Raw genomic sequence first — 25,703 nt, 5'->3', positions numbered from 1 at the left:
CAAAAGAGAGCCAGGGGTAAGGAGAGCTGTGGAGAAGGAATCACAGAAGCCTAGGGGCCTTGGCAAAGACTGGCTTTCATTTTGAGTAACAGGTAGATGATGGAGTTTTAATAGAGAAACAGCATGATTCTACTTTTCTGTGAAAATGACCATTCTAGATACTATCCAGCCAACATCCTATATTGATATTGAAAAGACCAATAGCAAAAAGCACACTCCCACTCCACCCCAGTGGACAGATCTGAAGGGGTACATCTTATTTAAACCTCCTCCTCCCTCCACACCCCACCTACTGTGCAGTAGCTATTGGTTGGATTTCTGGAATTTCTCCATTGCAATTATTCTGCACTGTGTTCTGTTCACAAAACTTGCTAATTTCTGTGTGAGATAGCCATACTGACAAGTCAATCTGTTTTAACATAAACAGCAGCTAACACATTACTCTTAATAGAAACCTCTAGCAAGAGCCTGAAGAGATCAGTATTATTGATAGTTTACAACTGAACTGAAGATGTAGAGAGTGGTGAGATAATTTACACAGATACACAGCTTGATAATGTTGAAACCACATGTTGTTCCATTTGTCAGATTCCAAAGCTTTTGCCCTTTAGCCACTCTGTGATGTGGCTTTTCTCTGTCCTTCCTCCACCCCCCCCCCCACCCCCCACAAAAGAACCTCACAAGTTTAAATAGCATAATCACAAAGTAAAGTAAACACAAATGCCTAGGGTATAACTATTCATTATGCACTGGTGGGCCTTTTTTGTAACAACTTTATTGAGATGCGTAATTCAGAATGTTACTCAATTCACCCATTTGAAGTGCAGAACTCAATGGCTTTTAATATGTTCAAAACTGTGCAACCATCAGCACAATTTTAACACTTCCAACACCTTTAAAAGTTGCTTACATGTTAACTATCCCCTTTTCTCTCTTCCTAAGCAACCATTAATCTACCTCTTTATTATTTTGAACATATCATACATGCTATGCTGTGGGTGTGTAGTTTTTTTTTTCATGTAGCATAATGTTTTCAATGATCATCAATATTGTGGATAAGTAGTTCTTTCCCTTTTAATGGGTATATCATATTGCATTATATAGCTATATCACATTTTGTTAAAAAGTGGGTCTTTGCATTCCTACCTTTGCCCATTAGTGAATAATGATGCTATGAACATTTGTGTACAAATGTTTGTGCATATATATGTTTTCATTTCTCTTAGGTAATCTACCTAGGAGAATTTGGGTCAAAAAACAACTTTGCTTAATCATTTGAGGAACTAATAGACCAGTTTCCAAACTGGCTACACCATTTTACACTCCCACCAGCAATACATGCAAATGTTGATATCTTCATATCCTTGCCAATATTTATCACCTAACTTTTGATCATTTGATATTGTATTTATAGACATCTTGGGCATAAAACAGTATCTCTTTTGTGTTGGTTTGTTTGTTGTTGTTATTGTTGTTGTTGTTGTTTTTGCAGGTCCCAGGGCTTGAACTCAGGGCCTGGGCATTGCCCCAGAGCTTCTTTTGCTCAAGGCTATCACTCAACCACTAAGCCACATTCCCAGCCCTCTTTGTGTTTTTTAAAATGTTCATTTCCCTGATGTTTAGATTTTACTTTTAGTTCCCCTGACTGCATATACGTGTCTGAAAAATGCAAGCGATGGGCCCTGATCTAGTAAGCTCTGAATAAATAGTCTATGGTTGTTCTGATTTGGGTTGCCTTCATTTATTTCCATATAGGTAAACTGTATTTTTAATTTTTATATGTAAGTGAATCAGATGTAGAGGTAAATTTTTCCCTAGGACCTAAATGGCAGCCAACATGTAAGGATATAAGATACCATCCTTCCTTGCAGTTCCTAAAGTGACTGCAGGTTGCTTTAGAAAATTTAGAAACAGGAACTATAAATTTTACATATCACTTATTTCCATTCTCTTTTTTATCAATATCTTATCTTTCTGTTAGATTATTCTTATCTATATTGTAAAACAACTACCCACATCCGTATTAAATTTAACTAGAAAACAACATTTTTTCCTACTTTCCAACTTAACAGTTCATAATTTTTGAAGAACATAATTAGTTTAATATATTCATTAGGCAATTTCTTAATTTATTCAAGATAACTACCATCTGGACCTTCTGGTTTAGATTTACTCTTAATTGTCAATATATTCCATTGCATTGCTTTGTTTCTTGTACACACTCTGTTGAGATAATTCATTTTTTAACCCGTCCCTAGTTTGAAAACTCTTTAACAATTTCTCTAGGATGTTGTGATTTTTACAAGAATATTTTCTTCTTTCGTTTCTTCCTCTATCTCCTGTTTTTCTTCTCCTATCCTTTTTTTAATGATTTTGAGCTCTAAGGGATTTTTTTTTTTACATCCACTGATGTCTCTTTATTCTAGATGTCTCTAGAACAAAGCCTGGCACTGCACAGTAAATGCTCAATAAATGTTAGATAAAACAGTATCACTTTTGTGTTTGTTTGGTGGTGGTTGTTGTTTTTTGCCAGTCCTGGGGCTTGAACTCAGGGCCTGAGAAGTGTCCCTGGCTTCTTTTTGCTCAAGGCTAGCACTCTGCCACTTGAGCCACAGCACCACTTCTGGCCTTTACTGTGTATGTGGGGCTGAGGAGTCGAACCCAGGGCTTTATCTATAAGAAGCAAGCACTCTTGCTACTAGGCCATATTCCCAGCCCCTGATCTCAAATTCTTATCCTCAAGTTTGAAGAAAAAAAAAAAAAAAAAAAAGGAAAGAAAGAAAGAAAAAGGCTCAACAGCTTGAATTTCTTGCCACCTGCTTATCTGAGGCCAAACCGGAAGTGGTTCTCTAATAAATAGAGAGCAGCAAAGCAAACCCAAAGCTCAATAATACAGAAACAGCCTCCAACAAGAGCAGGTAATAAGCCAAGAATAAATATTTAGCATCAAACAGCCACCATTTTAACCTTAGCTTTAAATTCACTAATGTGGGTGGGGTATGTTTTTAATCCTATCTAAATCTTCTTACTTGGAAAAAAGATGCACAGATGAGAACGGCACTACCTCAACAGGGCTGCTCTTAATACAACAAGATTATGTCTACAAGGGACATAGTTCACTGCTTGGCTAAATTAAAAATTAGGCACCAAAAATAAAGATCAACACATTAAAGTGAAATCCCTGTCTTCAGATCCCACCAATCTTTAGTTATCACCCACAGTGTATCTGTGGGGTTAGAATAGCAGACCCTGGTACACTAGAGGGAGGTAATAAAAGAATAGTCCTAGCCATAGGCACTGGAAGGTCGCTTGACTGTGAGGAAAAATCTCACTGTATTAGTGAAGAAAGGAAGCCACCAACCTATGTTGCCTTACAGCAGAGGAGAGTAAATGAGAACTTTCATGTCAATGTCTTGACATCCCCTCCTTTCTAACAATGATGCTGAAGAACAGATTGACACAGCCAAGAGCTCCTCCCTGCCCTACTGTACTCTGTATTCCTGACCTAACTAGGCAGAGGAGAGACATGGCAGGGAGGGCTTCTGCCAAACATGGAACTTTAGTTCAGATTAAAATAATGGGTTCACAGAGTAAGGTCAGAGGAACCATCCAAGGAGGAAAACATCAAAGCTCTGATACATGTGGAGATAACACAGTATGAACCAGTTTCCAGCTGCACGAAGGAGTAGTGAGACAACCAGCCCTGGACACAAGGGAGGGGAATCAGCTCTGGTGACCCAGGAGCAGAAAATTCAAAGGCACATAGGATGGAGGCACAGCAAGAAGAGATGGGAAAATAGAAAGCAGAGGAAACACTGCAGCAAAGGCAGATGTCTCAATAAAGCTCTCTCGAAATGATAACATTACATGGAAACAAATCAGTATTACTTCAGCAACTCAACCCTTTTTGCATACTCTAGCAAGTACACACTTTAAAGGAGGTAGACACGTAAAACCAGTGCTTTCCTTGATGCTGTCGTGAAGAATAACAATTTAATACAAATAAGACATGCCAAAAATACCCTAAGAAAGTGACAAATAATTGCCAGATTCAAAGAAGGTAAAATTTTCATCTTGTAGAGATCAGAAAATGATTCATGGAAACTGTAAACAAGGATTGGCTGGATTTTAATAGGACTTAATATGCAAAGGAAGTGGGTAAAGTCACACAGGAAGTCAGTAGAAGAGACCTGTTAGGAGACATTCTTAATCATCTAGTGGGAGGTGAATGCTGTACTTTCAGCGGGAATGAGAATGCTAGAGGGAAATCACTGGCAGTAGGACTCCATTTTTGTAATGAGCACTCATCTGTCTCCACTGCTCCATGGGCCTCTCTCCTGGGCTCCATCATCCAGGATGAGGGACCTAGGAGTGTAGAGCCCTTTGGCAAGTAATACAGATGGCCCACACAGAATCGAAGGCCTGTCAACAATGCGCTATTAGAAAGCATCTGGAGAAAACTGTATACTCTTGCAATTCAGTTAAAATATTCTAATTACCAAGCCTGTATAATATCTATTTCCAAAATTTATTCTACATATTATGAAGTCAAGGAACACTTGCTCTATTTGATTGTGTTACAGCATATCAAGGTCAACTACATAACTGCTATATTTACTTTTATGAAAGCTCACCATAAGTGAGTCTTTGGTTCCCTCTTGTGGAATGATTTAGCATAGTCTAAAATATTCACCCAGCTCCAAACAAAAATACTGTGAACTACATCTTTTTAAAAAATTTTAAATATTAAATATATTACAATACTTTATTCTGAAATAATTTAAAATAAGATTAAATATAACAGGAATTTAATATTTTATATGCCAAAAATGTTCACTAAATTTTTGTGTCATAAATTTTCAATTTTGCTTTATCATAAGTAAATAAGTGGAGCAATGTAGCTTTACACAAATCCAAATACATATCAAAAAATGGTTTCAAACTAGCAATTTAAATCAGGCACTGGTGGTTTATGCCTGTAATCCTAGCTACTCCGGAGGCTGAGATCTGAGGATTGGGGTTGGAAGCCAGCCAGGTCAGCAAAGTCCATGAGACTATCTCCAATTAATGTCAGAAAAAGTTGGAAGTGGCTCAAGTGATAAAGGAGCTCAAGGACAGTGCCCAAGCCCAGAGATCAAGCTCTAAAGATCAGCAAAAAGAAATAAAAAGCAATTCAACTGTTATTAAGAAATCCCTAAGAAGACTTAGTCTTTAAATAGAAGGATGAATTTAAACATCCTTATTCATGCCCATTGGAAATCTAACATAAAATCATCCAATTATGTTATTGTTTCTCTTTTATATACTATTTGTCACACACAGTTTTAGCCATTTTCCCAAGATAGGAGGTAAAACTATGAAACACTTCTTGGAACTAAAAAATGGATAGAATGTTTCTTCCTATTAGTTAAAAAGGCTATCAAGGAGAATGACCATCAAGGGCAGAGGTTGAGAGATTCTTACAAATTGTTAGAAGGTAAAGTATTAATTGGTTTTGTTTTATTAATACCGATTCCGTTCCTCATGTCCTTTGAAGAAGTGAAACAAAATATGAAAATAAAATACCAAGTATAATCATTCCTCTTGTTTTGAAACCACCTTGGGAACACAAGTACATCCATCAACAAATGCTTGAAAAATCTTTCATACTGCATCTCATCCAATGATCAAAAACTGACCAGAAGTGATGTTCTTTTCATCATGCACTATGTTTTTAGATTATAAAGAACTTGGGATTGGAACAATGGCCATTCTCTACATTTCAATGCTACAGCCAGATAAGACTACTCATTTATTTATATTTTCAAGTGATAAAGTTGTTTGAATAACTCTCAAGCTTCAGAACTTCTCTACTCAAGCAAAATTGTTCTAAATTGGGTTCTTCCTGGTGGACCAAGACAATTTTCTTAAATAACAATCTTCCACTGCCGGAGTTATAATTATATGTGGACTGTACTGATTTCACTTAACAGAGGGGAGCAGACAGTTTTGTCATGTACTGATGAGAGAATGCCTCAGCTAGAATCTTGATCCTCTCCTTGTTGCCTGTGTTTTAGGCCCTCATGTTTCTAGATGTGTTAAAAAGAATAAGATAATGCTGCTTTATAGAATCATGAAGGATAAATGAATTATCACTGTACTGTACATAGTAACTGCTCAACTTGATGGTGTGTCAAATTTATTTTCTGCTGAACTTTTTTTGCAGGCAGGTTAGAAGTTGACTTTATATATTCATTTGGCAGAAGGCTAATGATATCAAGATTACATCTTCAGGGATGAGAATATGACCTAGTGGTGAAGTGCTCGCCTCATATACATGAAGCACTGGATTCTAGTCCTCAGCACCACATATATAGGAAAAGCCAGAAGTGGCACTGTGGCTCAAGTGGTAGAGTGCTAGCTTTGAGCAAAAAGAAGCCAGGGGGGCTGGGGATATGGCCTAGTGGCAAGAGTGCCTGCCTCATATATATGAGGCCCTGGGTTCAATTCCCCAGCACCACATATACAGAAAATGGCCAGAAGTGGCGCTGTGGCTCAAGTGGCAGAGTGCTAGCCTTGAGCAAAAAGAAGCCAGGGACAGTGCTCAGGCCCTGAGTCCAAGCCCCAGGACTGGCCAAAAAAAAAAAAAAAAAAGAAGCCAGGGACAGTGCTCAGGCCCTGAGTTCAAGCCCCAGGACTGGCAACAAAACAAAACAAAACAAAGCAAAAAATATTATATCTTCAATATTCACAAATGCTATTTCATTTTTTTCTATTAAATTCTGCCATATCCATACTAAGAAAATTAGTTTCATGAATGAATTAATAATGTAACAGGTTTTTAAAACTTCATTTATTGATAAAGGAAATAGGCTTTGAAGTAATATGTGACTTGCTTAAGTACACAACCAGTAAGCAGTTCAGGACAGCAACCAAGCTTTTGTACTCCTGGCCTAGTGCTCTTTCCATTATGTCATACTTGGTTCTAAGAAATCAGATAAAGAATGAGTAGACCACACACAGTTACTGATTATATGCTTAAATAGAATTTAAGGAATTATTTAACTTTTACTCCTTTGGAGCATTGAAGCATCAATCCATGAAATCAAATATTAAGAAGTTGAATTTAGTATCATGAAACTGTTGCTTCATTATTTTGTAATGGTTTACTTGGAAAAAAATTACCAATATCAAGTCACTCATATCCAATAAATATTTAGCAAGCACTTTCTTGGTGTGGCGCTTTGCTAGGTACTGAGGATATAATTATTTAAGTCAGACCTGATACGGTCTAGGACTTCATAGAACTTACAGGGGAACAAACAGAATGAAGTGCTTTTATACAAGTCAGGAATGCTATGGAGCTGCTCCAGTCAGTTATGACTATATAATAATATAATATATAATAATCCATAATTAAAATAATGCCAATTTAATGGATATTTGAACTTTGAAGGAACTTTAATACATATACTGATTATCTACCTCTTGCTCCATCACAAATATAAAACTTACCATAATGAAACTTACTTTTTGGATTCCTACTCTGATTTCTTCAGGAAACGCTATTATAAAATCAATAAGACATGTGGCCTTTACACTAGTTCCTTCATCCTCTCTTAGCTCAAATTACTTATACTCAAGTAAAACCAGAAATATTAAAAACAAAAACTTCACCTTCTACTGTTGGAGTCTCTCCAGTATAGAACAACAGGATTTAGAGCTTTTGTATAACCCAGCAATCCCACTCCTGGGCATTTATTCAATGGATCACAAACCAGGCCACTCTAAAGCCACCAGCACAACCATGTTCATTGAAGCAGCATTGTTTACCATAGCTAAGATATGGAATCAGCTCAGAGACCCCCCTCAGTGGACAAATGGATCAAGACAAGGTGGTATATATACACAATGGAATCCTATGCTTCCATAAGAAAGAGTAACATTAGTCCTATTTGTAAGAAAATAGACTTGGAAAAATTATATTGAGCAAAGTAAGACAGATCCAATGAAATGTAAGTGACATGGTTTCCTTCATTTGTAATAATTATTATGAGCCTATAAATCTACAAGTAAATCCAATGGGTAGTAAGAGACAAATAATTATACTTGGACATGATTAAATAGCACTCTAAACATTCATTCACACAGTGAGAACAAAGAATATTCTTAGGAAAGGATCCCAAAGGCTCAATAGCTATGTGCATATGATCACATAAAATGGTACTTATCAAAATGAACTCCAAGAAATGGAAACAATAGGTTTTTTTATTGTACTGTTTGCAGTTCTTTCTTCCCCACTTTGGTTTCTTCCCTTTTGTTGCTGTTTCTTATTTCTGTATCCTTTGTCTTGTATATAAGTTTATCTGATTTGGGGAAAGGAAGGGAAGCACAGAAATGGTGGGACAAAAGGTGAACCAAGGGGCTGGGAATATGGCCTAGTGGCAGAGTGTTTGCCTCATATACATGAAGCCCTGGGTTCAATTCCTCAGTACCACATATATAGAAAAACCCAGAAATGGCACTGTGGGTCAAGCGGTAGAGTGTTAGCCTTGAGCAAAAAGAAGACGGACAGTGCTCAGGACCTGAGTCCAAGCCCCAGGATTGGCAAAAGAAAAACAAAGGGTGAACCAATTCAGCAGTGATACTCGCTAGACACTATGTTGGAAATGAACCACAAAACTTGGAGGAGAAGGGGTAGGGAGGGAAAAACTGGGAGAAAATGAGGGAAAGGGTGACACTGTTTAAAAAGAAATGCACTCAACACCTGAGTTATGTAACTGTAACCCCTCTGGCATATCACCTTTACAATAATATTTCTTAAAGAGAAGAACATTATAGTTTCTTTCTTAAATTAAATGTGGTAGTACCTACTTTTGCTACATCGAGAGAGAAAGTACTGAATAACAAGAGATGTGCTCACACTGAAGACACAGGCTGCGTGCAATGTACAAGACAGTACTGAAGTGTCTCATAATGGTTAAGTTGCATGACTGAAATTTCACAGGTGAACATTTATCTTCCTTTCCCATTATTTTATAATAAAACAATAAAATTAATTAGATATTAAGAAATTTAAGTGAAATAGGTTAGATGGTATTGTATTTAATCTTTAAAAAAAAATCAAAGTGGCTCACACCTGTAATCCTTGCTATTCAGGAGGCTGAGATTTGACATCACAATTTGAAGCCAACCCAGAAAGACTCTCATCTCCAATTAACTTTTAAAATTTAAAAAAAAAAAAGAAACCCTGAAGTGGAGCTGTAGCTCAAGTGGTAGAGTGCAAACATTGAGCAAAAAGAGCTCAGAAACAGTGCCCAGGCTCTGAGCTCAAACCCCAGGACCAGCACAGTGCCCAGATTCTGAGTCCAAGCTCCAGGAAATGCATCAGAAATATAATAACAATAATAAAATAAAATAATTGAAAACTCATACCATATCAAAGAACAGGATCTATGATTTGAATATCTAAAGTGTCAGTTTGGCACTGACATATCAGAAAGAAATCAAGAGCATAAATAGCAAAAAATATTCACATGTCAAATGAAGATAGGACTTTGACTTGATTTGAGCCACAGAAAAGTCAAAGACAAGTAAATTGACTAAATAAAAGAATGATTTCATATCTTAACAGGGGTGAAATAAATTTCTTAAAAACAAATTTTTCTGATGAATAACTGTAAACCTGAAGTGAGAAATATTAATGACCAAATTGACCCTGATGTGGAAAATGTCTCAGGAAATTAACTTTAGGCACATTCAAATAAGTCATGAAGTATATAAAATTTAGAGATTTATTATATACAACTAATACTTTACTCATATTTATGTTTTGTCTCTTAAATTAGAAAGGAAATTGTTTAAATTTACTATTAGCAACTAATAAAAATTTTATAGCAAGTTAAGCATACAGTAAAACATGTTTGACAGAGTTTCCAAATCTATCGTATCTAATTAACATTTTAAATCATTTTATTAAAATAATGTAGTGGGGGCTGGGAATATGGCCTAGTGGCAAGAGTGCTTGCCTCCTACACATGAGGCTCTTGGTTCGATTCCCCAGCACCACATATATGGAAAATGGCCAGAAGGGGCGCTGTAGCTCAGGTGGCAGAGTGCTAGCCTTGAGCGGGAAGAAGCCAGGGATGGTGCTCAGGCCCTGAGTCCAAGGCCCAGGACTGGCCAAAAAAAGAAAATAAAATAATGTAGTGGGCATTGTAGCTCACACCTGTAATCCCATAGATAGAAGGGATAAATAGAAGGATTAAAGTACAGGCTGGTCAGGGTAAAAATTCAAGATCTAATTTTTTTTTAAAAAGGCAATCCTGCCTGGCACAGATAGTTCACACTGTAATCCTAATTACTCAAGGTGTCTCAGAACAGGAGGCTCATGGTTCGAAGCCAGCATAGGCAGGAAAGCCTGTGAGAAGAATCTCCACTTAGTTACAAAAATCACCAGCTACAACTGTAGCTGTAGCTCAAGTAGAGCACTAGCCTTGAGCACAAAAGCTCAGAGACAATGCCTGAGTTCAAGCCTCAGGACCAGCACCAAAAAAAAAAAAAAAAAGGAAGTAAGTGACCCTAGAGCAAAAAGGGATAGAGGTGTGGTTCAAGTCTGAAGTGTTGGCCTAGCAAGTATACGGCTCTGAGTTCAAGCCTTGGTATTGCAAAAAAAATACAAATGACTAATAAGTTACATGTAAAAACTTGTGTAGATTGTGAACAAAGAGCAATTATATGAACACAAAAAATTATTAAAACTATCAAATTTCCTCAATTTTAACAATAATTTAACAAGAAACTCACCTCTTTTACTCATACATACATGAAACATGCATCAAACTCAAATAATTTTGGAAAATAGATACATTATTATAAATTTATGCCAATTATAACATAGATTAATGTGGTGATTTCTTATGAAAAACTTTTGCTGCCAGGCACCAGTAGCTCATGCCTGAAATCTTAGCTACTCAGGAGGTTCTGATCTAAGGATCACAGTTTGAAGTCAGTCTGGGTAGGAAAGTCTGAAAGACTTTTATCTTCAATTAAGTACAAAAAACCTGGAAGTGGAGCTGTGGCTCAAGTGGTAGAGCACTACCCTTGATCACAGAAGCTCAGTGACAGTACCCAAACCCTAAGTCCAAGACCGAGGACAGGCAGCAAAAAAAAAAAAAAATTAATTAATTAAATATGCTAAATAAGAGAAATATTTAAATTATGGAGTAAAATCAATATAACTATAAGCATTTTATTACATTCTAGTCAAACACTTGCTTTTCCAAATCTATGAGGCAGTTGTTCTCAAGGTCAAATTTTGTAGTATTATTTAGAAAACTACTTTATGAAAATGATTGAACATTTTATCCTAGAATGACAAAATGCACAAATTTAAAATGTCACACAAACAGTAAAATACAAATATCTAATAACACTGAAAAATCTTTATTTAAAACACCAAGTTAATAAAATGGGTAAAAATAACAGTAAAACTTTTCAAAACACATCACTTTAAAGATAACATATAATGACATAAGAGTATAATACATATAAAATAGGCACAAAAATCATCATCTGTCATTAATGGGAAGAGTTGCATGCACTCAAAATAGTCATAATTTCAAGTCAAAACTGCATGGGCGTGTGTTTGTTTTATGGTTAGTCTCTTTAAAGGCGTTTTAAGTTCCGCTTACTCTGGGCACTTCCTGGGAGAGCATCTTTTCTATTTCTTGGCTTTGCTGTTCCTCTACTACATTCTTCAGACCCATGATAAGCACACAGACATAATACGCAAAAGTCAAAACCACAGGCTGTGCGGCTACATAGTCCCCTTTTCTTATATGGCTGGTACTTAGCGGGGGATTGGCACCTTGGGCAAGGCTTTAATGCTTCATCAATAAAAAGTGTTTTGGCAACCTGCAGTGAAAGCACACACACTAAATCTTCCGGTGTCATCCAGCCAATCATTTCATTTCAAATGCTGTAAATCCTTATTTCTAATAACTTACCTTAACATACTCTTCCTGTTTACTATTTAAGGGAGTAACTGAAGAGCTTGCTATAGGCGTCAAAACTTCTCCCCAAGGAGATAGAGTTGGAACTTGCTCTTTCTGAGTACTGGGTGTCTGAGCCTGTGCCTGTACTGATCTTAAAGCTGAGCGATTTGGAAGATGGAGTCGAGTGGCAGCATCCTCAACACTTAACACAGCCTCCTATAGTAAAAGGCAAGAGAAATCAACACTGAACTATACAAACAGTTCCAGGATAGCTTCCTGATATACAGGTGGGTCATATCCCCAGAATATTCTTCCTGGACTCTTTCTTTATAGGATATTCTTGTTCACTTTACACTTAAAAGTCAACTAAATATAAAAAGACAATAACTATAGCTTCCAGTTTGCATGATCGGTTATCTCTCCTTTTATTTTAATCCTTGTTTAGCAAACTTTTCCTGTAAAGGTCCAGGTAATTTATATTTTAATCTTGGCAGACCATATACTAGCAGTTATTCAACTGTGGGTTATAGAGAAAGCAACTATAGACAAATAGTAAGTTCAAGAGTGGGGCTGTGTCTTGATAAAAATTACTTTTTAAAATGCAGATGAGGCTGGGAATGGGGCTTAGCGGTAGAGTGCTTACCTAACATGCATGAAGCCCTGGGTTCCATTCCTAAGCACCACATAAACAGAAAAAAAGCCAGAAGTGGAGCTGTGGCTCAAGTGGTAGAATTCTACCCTTGAGCAAAAGGAAGCCAGGGACAGTACTCAGGTCCTGAGTCCAAGCCCTAGGACTGGCAAAAAAACAAAAAACAAAAAACAAAAAACGAAGAAGAAGAAAGAAAGAAGAAAATACAGATGATAAACAGAATTTGGCTCACAGACTGTAGTTTGTAACTCATTTTAAGCCAAAGAAGTCTACAGAGCGGTGAATCTTTTCAAAGTTCACTATGGAATTCTTTGAAGGTTTCTTACCTTAGTCATATGTTGAAGAACAATAGAACTGGTTGACCACAGAACTCATGTCTTTTGGCTGATTTGTGCAAATATCTGGGGCTAATTCATTTTTACAGGTTTTAAACAGCCTTGGCATTTTTTTTAATGTGCTGATACTGGGACATTCTCCTTTAGTTTTTGTGCTCAAGGCTAGCGTTCTACAACTTGAGCCACAGATCCACTTTTGGCTATTGGTGGCTCCCTGGAGGTAAGAGTCTCACAAATTTTCCTGTCCAGGCTAGCTTTTGACACTGATCTTCCCAAGTAGCTAGGATTACAGGAATTAGTCACTGGCACCTGGCAGCTCTGACATTGTTAAAGGAGCAAAAATAATCCTCCTTTGGAACTGGATTCCTTCATCATTCAATACTCAGTGAAGAAATATGTTAATTAGTTTTCACATCTTTAAAATATGCAATTTGATTTGTCAATAATACCTTAATAAGGCTGGAAAAATAATGAAAGAAAAACAAACACTTTAAACAATCTTATAGCCTTCTATTCTGTTCAGGTTGATAATGGGAAAAAAGTTATTTTTTAAAGAAGTTTACATGTTTAACCAATGTTAATGAATGGGTTTCCTTATACCAAAAACTGTAATTGTACTTTCTCTCCCTTGATAGTCTAACTTGCCAAAACTGGCTTCTAACTCTGAGGAGAACTAAAACATAGGAAATTACAGTGGGATTAGTACAGGAAATTAAGTTACTGGTCATGAAAACTTATATAACATCTTAAAGATATATGCATAAGCGTAACAAATGTAAGCCTTCATAAATTAGAATGAACACAGTTGAATATATCAAACTTATGCAGCAAGGATTCCACACATCTTTCTTATTACAGTTTTGTTTTGTTTTGTTTTCTGCACCAATCCTGGCATTTAAACTCAGGGCCTAGATGCTATCCTTGAGCTTCTTTTGCTCAAGACTAGTGCTCTACTACTTAAGCCACAGTGCCACTTCAGCCTTTTTTTTTTTTTTTTTTTTGCTAGTCCTGGGGTTTGAACTCAGGACCTGGGCACTGTCCCTGCTTTCTTTTTGCTCAAGACTAGCACTCTACCACTTGAGCCACAGTGCCACTTCTGGCTTTTTTCTATATACATGATGCTGAGAAATTGAACCCAGGGCTTCATGCATGCAAGGCAAGCACTCCACCACTAGGCCAGATTCCTAGACCCCACTTCAGGCTTTTTCTGAGTAGTTTGTTGGAGATAAGAGTCTCATGGCTTTCCTGTAACCCTTCCACCCCCAGCCACATTCAAACCAAGATCCTCAAATCTCAGCCTCCTGAGTAGCTAGGATGACAGGGATTACAGGTGTGAGCCACCAGTGCCCTGTTTCATGTTACATTTGTGTAAAAGATTTGCAGCCTAGGCCACAGCACATAATCCAAGAGCACACCAAGAACACCACTGGATTTCAATATATTTGGAAAATTCCGTGTCTGCACCCCCAAAAATGAACAGACATGTTGTTGAAGCAATTTCAGCCACAGGGAGAAAAATGTGTTCATTTAATATTTCTAGTATACTTAATAGGTAGCAAATGAGGAAAACAGACCAATCCTCCTGGAACGTACAATGCAGCCCATTGTCATTGAATAACAAGGGGCACACATTCATTAAGTGCTAAAATTTTTTCAAAACACACCTATCATTACATTACCAGAAAAGATTGAAATATGTGAGAGTGGAATCATTTAGTGGGATTCATTTTTACAAATATGAGAAAACAGTGAAGAATAAATTAAGAAATTCAATGGAAAAGAGTGGTATTCCAATTTTGAAGCTCATTCTCACCATTTCCAAAGCAAAGGGATAAAACTGAGCTCCCCTTATACATGCCTAGTCTGTGCTTCCTAATTTGCACACACTGGATCTTTCAGTGGCATTATTGTAAGAATGAGGAAAATCACCTAACAACTCTGGTTTGTAATGTTCCTGTTTGCAGGAACATTAGGATAGTGATGCATTAGGATAGTTTAGGCACAAAACAACCTGCCCATATTGGAATAAGATGGCACAGGGATGTAGGCAGGATGTATCTGAGGAAAAGAAGGAATAGGTAGAATACCTCATTTGTTTGGAATCACAGAGATTTCAGTTCTGGTAGATAATGGGAGATGAATCAGGGATCTGTACAGAGAAACACTAAGAAAAAAAGAGAAACTGTACATTTATTAACTTCAGAAAAATAGTTACATAGGAAAAAATACATTGTTAGTATACAAGTCATAGTCTCAATACATTCTCAATGATGTCAGCACCTAATTCTAATGGTATAATTACAGTCAGAAAAACAGGAGCAAAGGAGAAAGGAATTCAGAGAGCAAAGTAGTTAGTAGTATTGATAAAAAGCTGAAGAACTAACCTAATCCTTTTACAGGTAAAAATGATTTTTTTAAAGTGCTCAAAGCATATTACTTAGAAATATGGAGGTAAAGAAACAACTAAATAGTTCAAAGGAATTGCCTTGATGGGATAAGAATTGACAAAAATTCAAGTAACAAGAAACAATAGTCCTTTAAGAAGTACTTTAAGCTTTAGAAAGTGATTGCTAGTGTATAAGGAATTCTATCCAAAATTACCTGAGAGGTTGATAACACCAGGTTTCTTACTTAGAGAGAGGTTAAATATGGAGCTAAACATTTAAATATTAAAAGGCACTTGCTTAAAGAATGTTTTTAAATTAATTATATCCCTACAATGTAGGGCAACATTGTAAAAAGATATGTTAAGATGGCAGTTTTCTTTACAGAAGTTCCTAGAGCTTGCAGCTGTAGAGATAGTTTTTTTAAAAACTCTCAGTAAGTCACAAGAAGATCACAGGTAAGAAAGGGAAACTTTTCTTCAAAGTCAAGCTTTCAGTTAGCACAATTAATATTTCACTGAAATGAGAAACCCACCAATTTATATTTAGGTTTTTCACATGTTTGAGTCATGCTTCATTTCAATTTTTCTATTTAATCAGAAACTTATAATATTTTTAAAATATTAGGACAAGAATAAGATAGAAAACTTTGAGTTTCTTTTATTGATACCTCTGGGGGAAAAAAGTTGAATCTACAATCAAATATGGGTGCCAGTCATCAGATGCCCATTACACAAATTAGCATCCCTGGGAAGAACTCATCAGCTTTTCTTATAACTTTAAACCCAGACCTCAAGTCCTCAAAGGATATAGATTTATTATGCTTCACAAGTACAAATCTGCCTAGCTCATTCACTTCACCTCCAGGCCTCCATATGCTGCTCCCTCTGCTGGCTTTTCCCTGTCTTCATCACCTACATAACTGCTAATTCATCATCAAGTCTAAACTGAGATGCTCTTCTTTTTGGTTCCCAAGTATTAGTCCAACACTTGTTTTAAATGTCCAGTAGAATTATTGGGTTTCCCTAACACACCTGCATTGTAGTTACCTGTTTACTTGTGTCACTCCAGGACATCCAAGTCTATGTCAGAAACAGCCATCATTGTAATCTGAGCAACTGGCATAGTTCCTGGCATGTGATAGGCACTCAAAAGCCTGAACTGGCAGCCAGGAACTGGTGGCTCATTCCCATAATCCTAGATATTCAGAAGACTGGGATCAGGAGGATTGCAATTTGAAGGCAGCCCCAGACAGAAAAATTCCCTATAGTCCATGTTGAAAGGAACTGGCAAAGCAGGGCAGGAGGTATGGCTCAAGTAGTAGAGCATCAGCCAATCAAGACAAGATTTCAAAACTCAGTATCAAAAAGAAGCACAAGAAAAAATTTGGACTTTAAAAATGTTAAGAAGGCAATTAGTTATGAATAGAAGCCAGTAGATTATCAGTATTCAATGCCATCAACAGCAACTTTGCATATTTATAGCAACAAAAACCCAACAAGATGTCCTTGGTGCAGAGTAGTCTATTCCACTTCAGAAACTGGATGGAAACAGCACTTGGAAAAAGTGAAGAAATTATCAACCAATGATTGCAAAAAGGCTGAAAGACAGCAGGAAAACTAAATTAGTTCAGCCAGTAGTATGGAAATATTTACATAAATCAATTTTAAGTAAGAATTACCTCAGAATTTGCTTTCAGTTGTATGACATAAAATTTCCTCCTTCGATTTGCTTTTTTATCTTGAGCAACAATTTCACGCCAGTTTCTGCTGACTCTCCAAACACTAAAATAGAAAGATCAGTCTTCATATTGTTTGTATTTCAAGATTATCTTTTTTTTTGGTAAGGAAATTCAAAAGAAACTTGTATTTAAAGATTTTAGATAGTAAATTTAAACTAATACTTATATTTAAAATATGACTTGATCAATATCATTGTCTTATATTATTTACCATATTAAAGAGATTAATAATGAAAGAATAAAAATATTACTATTAAAATATTAAGTAGGGCTGGGAATATGGCCTAGTGGCAAGAGTGCTCGCCTCATACACATGAAGCTCTAGGTTCGATTCCTTAGCACCACACATATAGAAAATGGACAGAGGGCTGGGGATATGGCCTAGTGGCAAGAGTGCTTGCCTCGTATACATGAGGCCCTGGGTTCGATTCCCCAGCACCACATATACAGAAAATGGCCAGAAGTGGCGCTGTGGCTCAAGTGGCAAAGTGCTACCCTTGAGCAAAAAGAAGCCAGGGACAGTGCTCATGCCCTGAGTCCAAGGCCCAGGACTGGCCCAAAAAAAAAAAAAAAGAAAATGGCCAGAACTGGTGCTGTGGCTCAAGTGGCAGAGTGCTAGCCTTGAGCAAAAAGAAGCCAGGGACAGTGCTCAGGCCCTGAGTTCAAGGCCCAGGACTGGCAAAAATAAATAAAATATTAAGTATATGCTGGCATTACCTTGATAATTATTATTCCATAAATGATCATATAAACAAACATATGAGTTGGACTATTAAGATAGTGTGACATAAGATTAAAAAATTTGAGCTTTCTCCAGTATCTCATATCTATATTCCTAGCTATTCAGGAGGCTGAGAACTGCAGCCAGCCTGGGCAGAAAGGTCCTCAAAATATTATCTTCAGTGAACCAGCAAAATGCTGAAGTGGAGGCATGGTGTGTATATATATAGTTTGCCTAAATCATAGGAATAAATACTCTTCATTGGGACTAATAATGCTAATAATAGATACTATTATGGGTAGCAACACAACGTTCCTATTTTATTCACCAAAGCTTATGACAGTGAAGAAGCTAAGGAACAATTTTCATACAGTGATTCTTTATCAATAATTTCAACTAAATTACTAAACAAAAAGAAATAAAGCTCTAATTTACAAATCACATAAAGAGAATGATGTGAGAAGACTGGAGAAGTCACTCCATTTGGAGGGCCCAGTTGTTAACATTACTATTTTTATACTACTGTGGCCATTCTGTTGCCATTGCCTCTTTCTAATCAATATATGTGTCTTAAATCAGTCATAGGAGAGAAGGAGGCAAGAAGTCACCCATTTATAGAGAATCAAACGATACAAATGAATATTCTCTACAGCTACTTTAACTGACCATGATCATCCCTCTTAGCACCAGAATAGCACTGCTAAGGTCACAGATATGCATTCTGCAGTCTGGAGAATGGACAGAAGTCATTGTTGAAATATGACTAAATATCAACTGCACAAGTAAGCACCCTAAGATATACTGTAATCCAATTTTTAATTGGCCCATATCCAAATATTCCAGCATATAAAAAAAATTGGGGCTGGGAATGCGGCTTAGCGGTAGAATGCTTGCCTAGCATGCATGAAGCCCTGGGTTTGAATCCTCAGCACCACATAAACAGAAAGCCAAAGGTGGCGCTGTGGCTCAAGTGGTAGAGTGCTACCCTTGAGCAAAAGGAAGCCAGGGACAATGCTCAGGTCCTAAGTTCAAGCCCCAGCACTGGCAAAAGAAAAAGAGTCCTGGGAATCTACTATTTATCTGGCCTGGATATGACAAGGAAGAATGGGAGAGGGAGCGGGAGCGGGGGAGCAAGCGAGAGAGAGAGAGAGAGAGAGAGAGAGAGAGAGAGAGAGAGAGAGAGAGAGAGAGAGAGCAAGAGAGAGAGATCTGTTACTTTCCAGGCAGCACAGTCTCTCACCTTACTCACTGCAAGCCGCTCAGATAAGTATGTATTAATATGTTCATCATGCAGTTGAGGTTACTCAGGTTACCATAACATGAAACCTGTCAAGTCTTTTGAACAGAAGCTTCCTGAAGGCAAGTTCATTGCCTTTCCTGAGCATCATTAGCCATGTTCCTAACCCTATGTTAACACCTTGCCATCACACACACACACACACACACACACACACACACACACACACACACACACACACACACACACCACCCATGTAGAAATTGAGTCACCTGCCACTCCTTCCCATACCTCCACATCACCCTCAGGTGCGCATGTGTGGGCCCATCTGAACTCTGCACCAGGCCCACACTAAACTGAAGTGGCTTCATTGCTTCATTGAGAGAGAGAGAGAGAGAGAGAGAGAGAGAGAGAGAGAGAGAGGAAAATCTTGTATCTTGGCTATTTTCATTTGAACACTTTTTAAAAACCACACACATATAAGTGCACCAACATGTTTGTCACTTGGATTATACTAATGAATGATCTACCAATCTATTCTGAAATGCCTTAAATCAGAGGACTACTCCGGTCTCTCAACTCTGTGGCTATTTCTCAGTCTGCAAAATACATAATTAATCTAGTTATCTCTGAGGACTTTCAGCTACAAAATGTAATTATTTACTCTACAAGAGCCTGTCACTAATATATAGGGGAAAGGTGAGGATCTTTTTGTTTTTGTTTTGGTTTGGATTTTTGCCAGTCCTGGGGCTTGAATTCAGGGCCTAAGCACTGTCCCTGGCATTTTTTTGCTCAAGGCTAGCACTCCACCACTTGAGCCACAGCGCCATTTCTGGCTTTTTTATGTATATGTGGTGCTGAGGAATTGAACCCAGGGCTTCATGCATGCTAGGCAAGCACTCTACCACTAAGCCACATTTCCAGCCCCAAAGTGAAGATCTTTAGAAGTAGCAGTCATTAAAAACAGCAAGATACACTGCCATCAAAATAAGTAAATTCCTGCATTCCAGGCCAGTCATTTACAGAAACCTCAATCCAGTATGACTTCTCTCCTTCTGGCCATGACTATGTGAGGGCCCTCTCTTCTGATCGTCCTCAATGGCTCTGTATTGCCAGCATGAAGACTCTTGCTTTGGCCTTTGTAATTCTAGTTCCCATCTTCAATATTCCTAAATGATTTATTTTTATCCAGCAGCACTTATCTTCTAGGGTTTATGTAAACACAAATTCTTCAGTTTCTAAGTCTCAAAAACAATTACGTTTTTCTGCAGTGTTAGCGATAAAAGCAATTTATTTCCTTAATCTCTGCAAGACCAAACCCTAAAACAAGAATCATTTTTTATTCTAGAACTTGTACTAAATAATTAAATAGTATTTGTTATATGAAGTCATTTCTTAGTAACCACTGTGCTTTCTGTTTTTCTGACCAAGTATGCTAACTTTAATTCAATTTGTACCCCACAATAGAATGTGAGCACTCAAATGAATCATCACATAGTTTGTGGAATAAAGTTTACCATCTTGAAAATGTAAAGTGCACCACTTAGAATCTCCTTCCAAATAAGAGTAATAAGTTTCATCGAGAAAAAGACAATATTGTTTCTAAAGCAAGCTTTTAAACAAGTACACTATCAAACTTTATCAGGAAGATCATCTAAATACCCTTTTATATATACAGTATCAGACAACAAAAGACAAAAATGACAAAAAAAACAACAAAAAGGGACAATCACTCAAGAAACAGAGAAACTTTCCAATTTATAAAATGATAAAAGTAAACTTTTTCCAAAAGTAACTTTTCTTACCTATATAAGCTCTCTGCAGTCAAGGAATCTAAAATCATAGAAAGAACATGCTTTAAATTTCTATAGTTCAATTCAGTTAAGATGTCCAATTGTTCTATACCCATCTTCTTGCCAATCAGCCCTGCAAGGACATATTGCAATAGAGCTATCTTCCCGTCATCCCTTTCTTCTAAGAATCCATGGTCATCCGCTTGCTGGAATCTTTTCCTTTTGCTTTTCATAAAGAGCTCTTGCACTAATTGCAAAGCTGGAGTATTTGACAAGTTCTTAAAGCTGAAAGTCAAATCCCCACTAGTACTGTCATTGCTCAGCTGATACTCCGAGGTGTTTGAAGCAGCCATGGGTCTTGCTTCAGATTTGGAGTGGATGACCTGCTTTTCTTCTTCTGTCTCTGACTGGGATCCTTGCTCTCGGAGAGTAGATAGTCTTCTCGATCTCCCAAGACATCTTGATTTTCTTATCGTGTCCCCTAATTTAAGAGCTCCCTTATGTCTCTGAAGTAGTTCTTGAAAAGAGCCCTCCTGGTCAGACAGGGAATCTTCTGACTTATCCAAGCTAATTGAGTTAAAACCACTGTCTTCAGGTGTTGAAATACTGTTCCTTGCTTCAGTCTGACTTGCATTAAAGTTAATACTTTTTGCAAGATTATTTACTGGAGTCACAAATATGTTCTCATCTGTTTCAAAAGCTGCTCTACCAACAGAGGAGCTCAGAAGCTCAGGATGAACATTTTCATCATTAACACTTAAACTGCTATCACTAAAGTCATGTGTGATTGAATCTTTAAAATCATTGCCCTGGATGGGAGATATACACTCAGCTTCAAATAGGCCACAATCATCTTTGGAATCAATTGTGGAAGTCTTATGCTGAGAAAAATTTAGTCTTAAGTTCTGACTGCTGGAAGTCACTTCTTCTGTCTTTATAGTGCTAGTAACTAATGGACTAAAATTACTTTGCCTTGGAAAACTTAAATCACTGCTTGGAATATGTCTTCCTAAGTTGAGACCTTGACTTTCACTACTTTCTAGAGAACTGTTTTGTGACCCAGATTTCCCCTTTAGAATAGAGAAAGATACATCCAATCTTCTACGGAGTAAACATTTTTTCCCACTGACCTTAGGAGTCTCACAAAGTTCTGGAGTTGCACCATTTTCCTTTCTAGGGAAGACAAACTTCTTTCTTCCAGTGGGAGAGTCAAAAGGATTTGTTAAGCCTAGGATTGAAGTTTTGAGTTGCTCATGGATTAAGGTTGGGTCTTCTTCTTTCTTTTCAATAAATAATGTATTGCCAAAGCTGTAAGATTTTAACAACTCATGATGGCCACTATCTTGGAAGGAAGATGTAGAAAGTTCTCCAAGGCCAGAGCACTTGATGTTGACAGTAGGAGAGCCCACTTTACTTCCTGTTCCAGGGCTATCTTGACCTGAATGCCTCTGTAACATCTTCAAACGCTCTGTTTCTAGGATGTGAAAACAAACATGTTCTTTCTTTGAATTGAATAAACAGGTACCTTATGCCAAAATACATTATTTGGGTACATGTAATAATGGAAATTTGTATGACTTTAAAGCTACTTTAAAAACAATGTACTCTACAATATACTAACATGCATCCTATTTTAAACAATTCATTGATACAAAAATAAAAAAATTAAGATTTTAAATATTCATATTGCTTAAGTAACCACAAGCTAAGCACCATGACCATTTTTTGCTGAGACTACATTGCACCACCAAAGGCTTTTGAGTTAAACCTTAACTCAAAGGAAGCTAATATAAATAAAAGAGTTAATGCTCTTTTTGATAATTTTCTCAACTACTCAAAGGACACTAAGAAAATTACGATTCCTTCAAAACTTTCTCCAGACCACAAGCACAATTTTTCTGTATTAAAACATTCGGTGGGGGGGGGGGGGCTTGGTAGCTTACCAGGACTGCACTTCCAGACTAACCAGAGTAAAAAGTTATAGAGAAATGGTTTGTGGCTGCCATCTCAGCTATGCGAGAAGCATAAATAAGAGGATCTCAGTCCAGGTCTGCCAGAGCAAAACTACAACATGCTATTCACAAAGTAAATAAGCAAAAAGGTCTGGGAACATCGCTGAAATAGAGTGTCTGCGTAGCAGGTACAAGGCCCCCAAGTTCAGCATCTTCCCCATAAAAAGAAAGGATCTTGGAAAGATAAATTCTAGATGGCTGTAATGGGATAGAAATCTAATCTATACATGTCTACATCAGTTAAATGTTGGAAGATGCATGTTTTAAAAGCAAGTTACTAAACACAAAGACAATTTATAATATAGTCATCACTTACTAAAAGATCATTTTTACTGGGAAAATATCTAATCGCTTGTTAATTTATTACTTAACTCAAGGTCTTGCACTGCCATTTGAGTCACACCCCCAGCTATTTTTGCTTATAGTTACTTTTCAGACAGGGTCTCATGACTTTGACCAGCCTTGCCTGGAACTCAGTATTATGTACACCTCCCTGATAGTTAGGATATCAGACACACATCACTACACCCAACTTACTGGTGGTTGAGAGAGGGATATCTGGTGCCAGAAGTAATTGAATTTCAGTCCTCTAAATCTGTGCCTCCTAAGTAGCGAGGATTACATGTATGAGTCACTGTGCTAGTTTACCGTCAAACCTGTATCCCTTTTAATAAGTCTCATGTGTTCCCTACTGATCACTGTACTTGTTTAGGAATTAAGACTATCAAACCTTCAACAAATTGCACTATTTCCAACCATTTTTTTCTTCCAAACATTAATGATATAATGTGTCTTTACTTAAAAAAAAAAAATTGTGTCGGTTGTTGGGCTTGAACTCAAGGCCTTCGTGCTGTCCCTAAACTTTTTTTGCTCAAGGCCAGTGCTCTACTACTTTGTGACACAGCTCCACTTCCTAGTGTGTCTTTAAATGGCATCTTACCTCATTAATCATTAACCCTTAGGAATCATTTATTAAGTTTTCACTCAATTTAGTAAAATTAGGCATGTCTTAAAAAGTTATTCTGCTACTTTACCACTAGGTGTCTCACCATGCTAAGATTTGGAAAATGGAGGGGCAAATTATTAGAAGGTCACCTTGTAGTATTTCCTTCTGCAAAAAGAAAAAAGGTTTTCTGTTGGCATAATTTTCATCTTTCCACTACCTCAAGACAACAATCTGAAAACTTGTTCATCAAGACTTAATTTTAAAATGCACACAAAATCATAAAATGCCTATTAACTTATTTTTCAGAGTTAATAGTTCATTGAGGAATCAAACTAGTTTTTTTAAAGTCTTAAAAAAAACAGGTCTCTAAGGGCTTTTTAAAAATTCAAGAGTATGAAGTACTTTTTACAACTGTGAAAACCAAATATTCTTTGCTAAAATGAAAAAAAAAATCTTACCACCAGTAAGTCTTGAGCTCTTAGAGGTCAAAGTTAGGTTGGCTTCCGAATAAGAAATTCATCTTTGCCTTTAAAAAGTCATGCCATGGCAACATCTCTTGAGAAAATCGTTTGAATGATTAATTGAAGCAACACAGCGGGCGCTAAAATTGCAAATAAATAAGTTATAAAACTGCCGGGGTTAATCTGAACACTTGCCCGGGCCGGAGTGGTTTTCACGTTCCCTCCGGCTCTGAGGCCAGCGGAACTCTTCGCAGCCTCCTTTTCCGCAGCTCCCCCAAGCCGGGTGTGAGGACCGCGGTGGGAGCTGCCCCGTCACCCCCTGAGGTGGGCGGGCGGCTAACGGTCTCTCTGGGGCGTCGCCGCCCGCGCGACCTCCTGCACCTTCCTGAGCCGGGGGGTCCGAAACCGCCGCCGGCGTCGCCCAAGCTCCGGGAGCCGGGTTGTGGGGACTGGAGCTACCCCCAGGCCGCCTAGTGGGCCGCACCTGAGGCCCCGCGCCAGCCCACCTGGAGGCCGACGTGTGTGTGGGGTTGGGTGTGCAGAGAGAGAGAGAGACGGTGGAGCCCGCAGGGGACTGGCGGCCGCTGCTGGGCCCACTGGGGAGTCCCGCCTCGCCCCCTGGGGGTGCGGGCTATGGCAACCCCCACGCCACCTTCGCGAAAGGGCCGCCGCCTCTCCTTCCGTTTGAACTGCCCGCGGAGCAACCGCAACGCTCAAGCTCCGCTAGCCACACCCCCTCCCGGAAGACCCCGCCCTTCTCCGCCTTCCGGAAAAGCCCGCCTTCCTATCGCGCTCCTTTACTGGGTTTTGGCCCCCACCTCTTCTCCGCCCTTCAGAAAAGCCCCTCCTTCCTGTCCCGTCCATCTGCTGCCTTTTGGCTCCGCCCCTTCACCGTCCTCCGGCTGGCCCCGCCTTCCTGTCACGCCCACGTGCTGCCTTTTTGGCTCCGCCCCTTCTCCACCTCCCGGAAGGCCCCGCCCCCGGTCCTTTGGCTCACTTTGGCGGTTCTGCAGTAGCATGCCTGGAGCGCTTGCTCCCCACAAACGCCTACCCCCCGCCCTGAGCTCTCTTTGGAAGCTGTGTTTTCAAAGGCAAATGTGTCCTGCACTGGGGATGCCATTCTAAGAAATATTATTGGGTGGTCTAGTCAGTTTCCCGAGCTTTCAGGTGTTAAAGGTTTCAGGTTAAAGGTATAAATATACACAGGGTATAAGCTGCAAGGTATGAATGAATGGCTTGGCGGCTGTATCTTTGGACAAAATTATGCTTGTCATTTAGTGCCATTTTATATTTTCGTGTTTCTAACAATGAATATTTATATAGATCTTATCATTAGAAAAAGCTAAACAAGAATGACACACCTTTATGGTTTACAAACATCCCTTTTTAGCCACCACAAACACCCAGTGCCTTCATAGCCAAATGGCATTATTTTAATACTGATTTTCA

The 25,703-nt window shown here is 38.1% G+C and overlaps 1 protein-coding gene across 2 annotated transcripts; it reads right to left on the bottom strand.

The window, feature by feature from the left end:
• Positions 1–11,415: 11,415 nt before the first annotated feature.
• Fbxo43 (F-box protein 43) lies at positions 11,416–24,390 on the bottom strand. Of its 2 annotated transcripts, XM_048358699.1 has the most exons (5): positions 24,252–24,390; positions 20,848–22,309; positions 17,025–17,127; positions 11,988–12,191; positions 11,416–11,895 (listed from the first exon to the last, which is right to left on the bottom strand). In XM_048358699.1, the coding sequence occupies exons 2-5, from the start codon at positions 22,290–22,292 to the stop codon at positions 11,647–11,649; spliced, it is 2,001 nt and encodes a 666-aa protein (XP_048214656.1). In that variant the 5' UTR covers positions 22,293–22,309; positions 24,252–24,390; the 3' UTR covers positions 11,416–11,646. The 2 variants fall into 2 exon arrangements, with proteins under 2 accessions (XP_048214656.1, XP_048214658.1); XM_048358701.1 differs by lacking the exons at positions 11,416–11,895; positions 11,988–12,191 and adding an exon at positions 15,536–15,749.
• Between the last annotated feature and the right edge of the window lie 1,313 nt (positions 24,391–25,703).

This window comes from Perognathus longimembris, chromosome 12, assembly GCF_023159225.1.
Source record: "Perognathus longimembris pacificus isolate PPM17 chromosome 12, ASM2315922v1, whole genome shotgun sequence".
In the NCBI taxonomy this organism is placed as follows: Eukaryota; Metazoa; Chordata; class Mammalia; order Rodentia; family Heteromyidae; genus Perognathus; species Perognathus longimembris.
The sequence above is the reverse complement of the archived record's forward strand: the minus strand, read 5'-3'. Positions and strand labels throughout refer to the sequence as shown.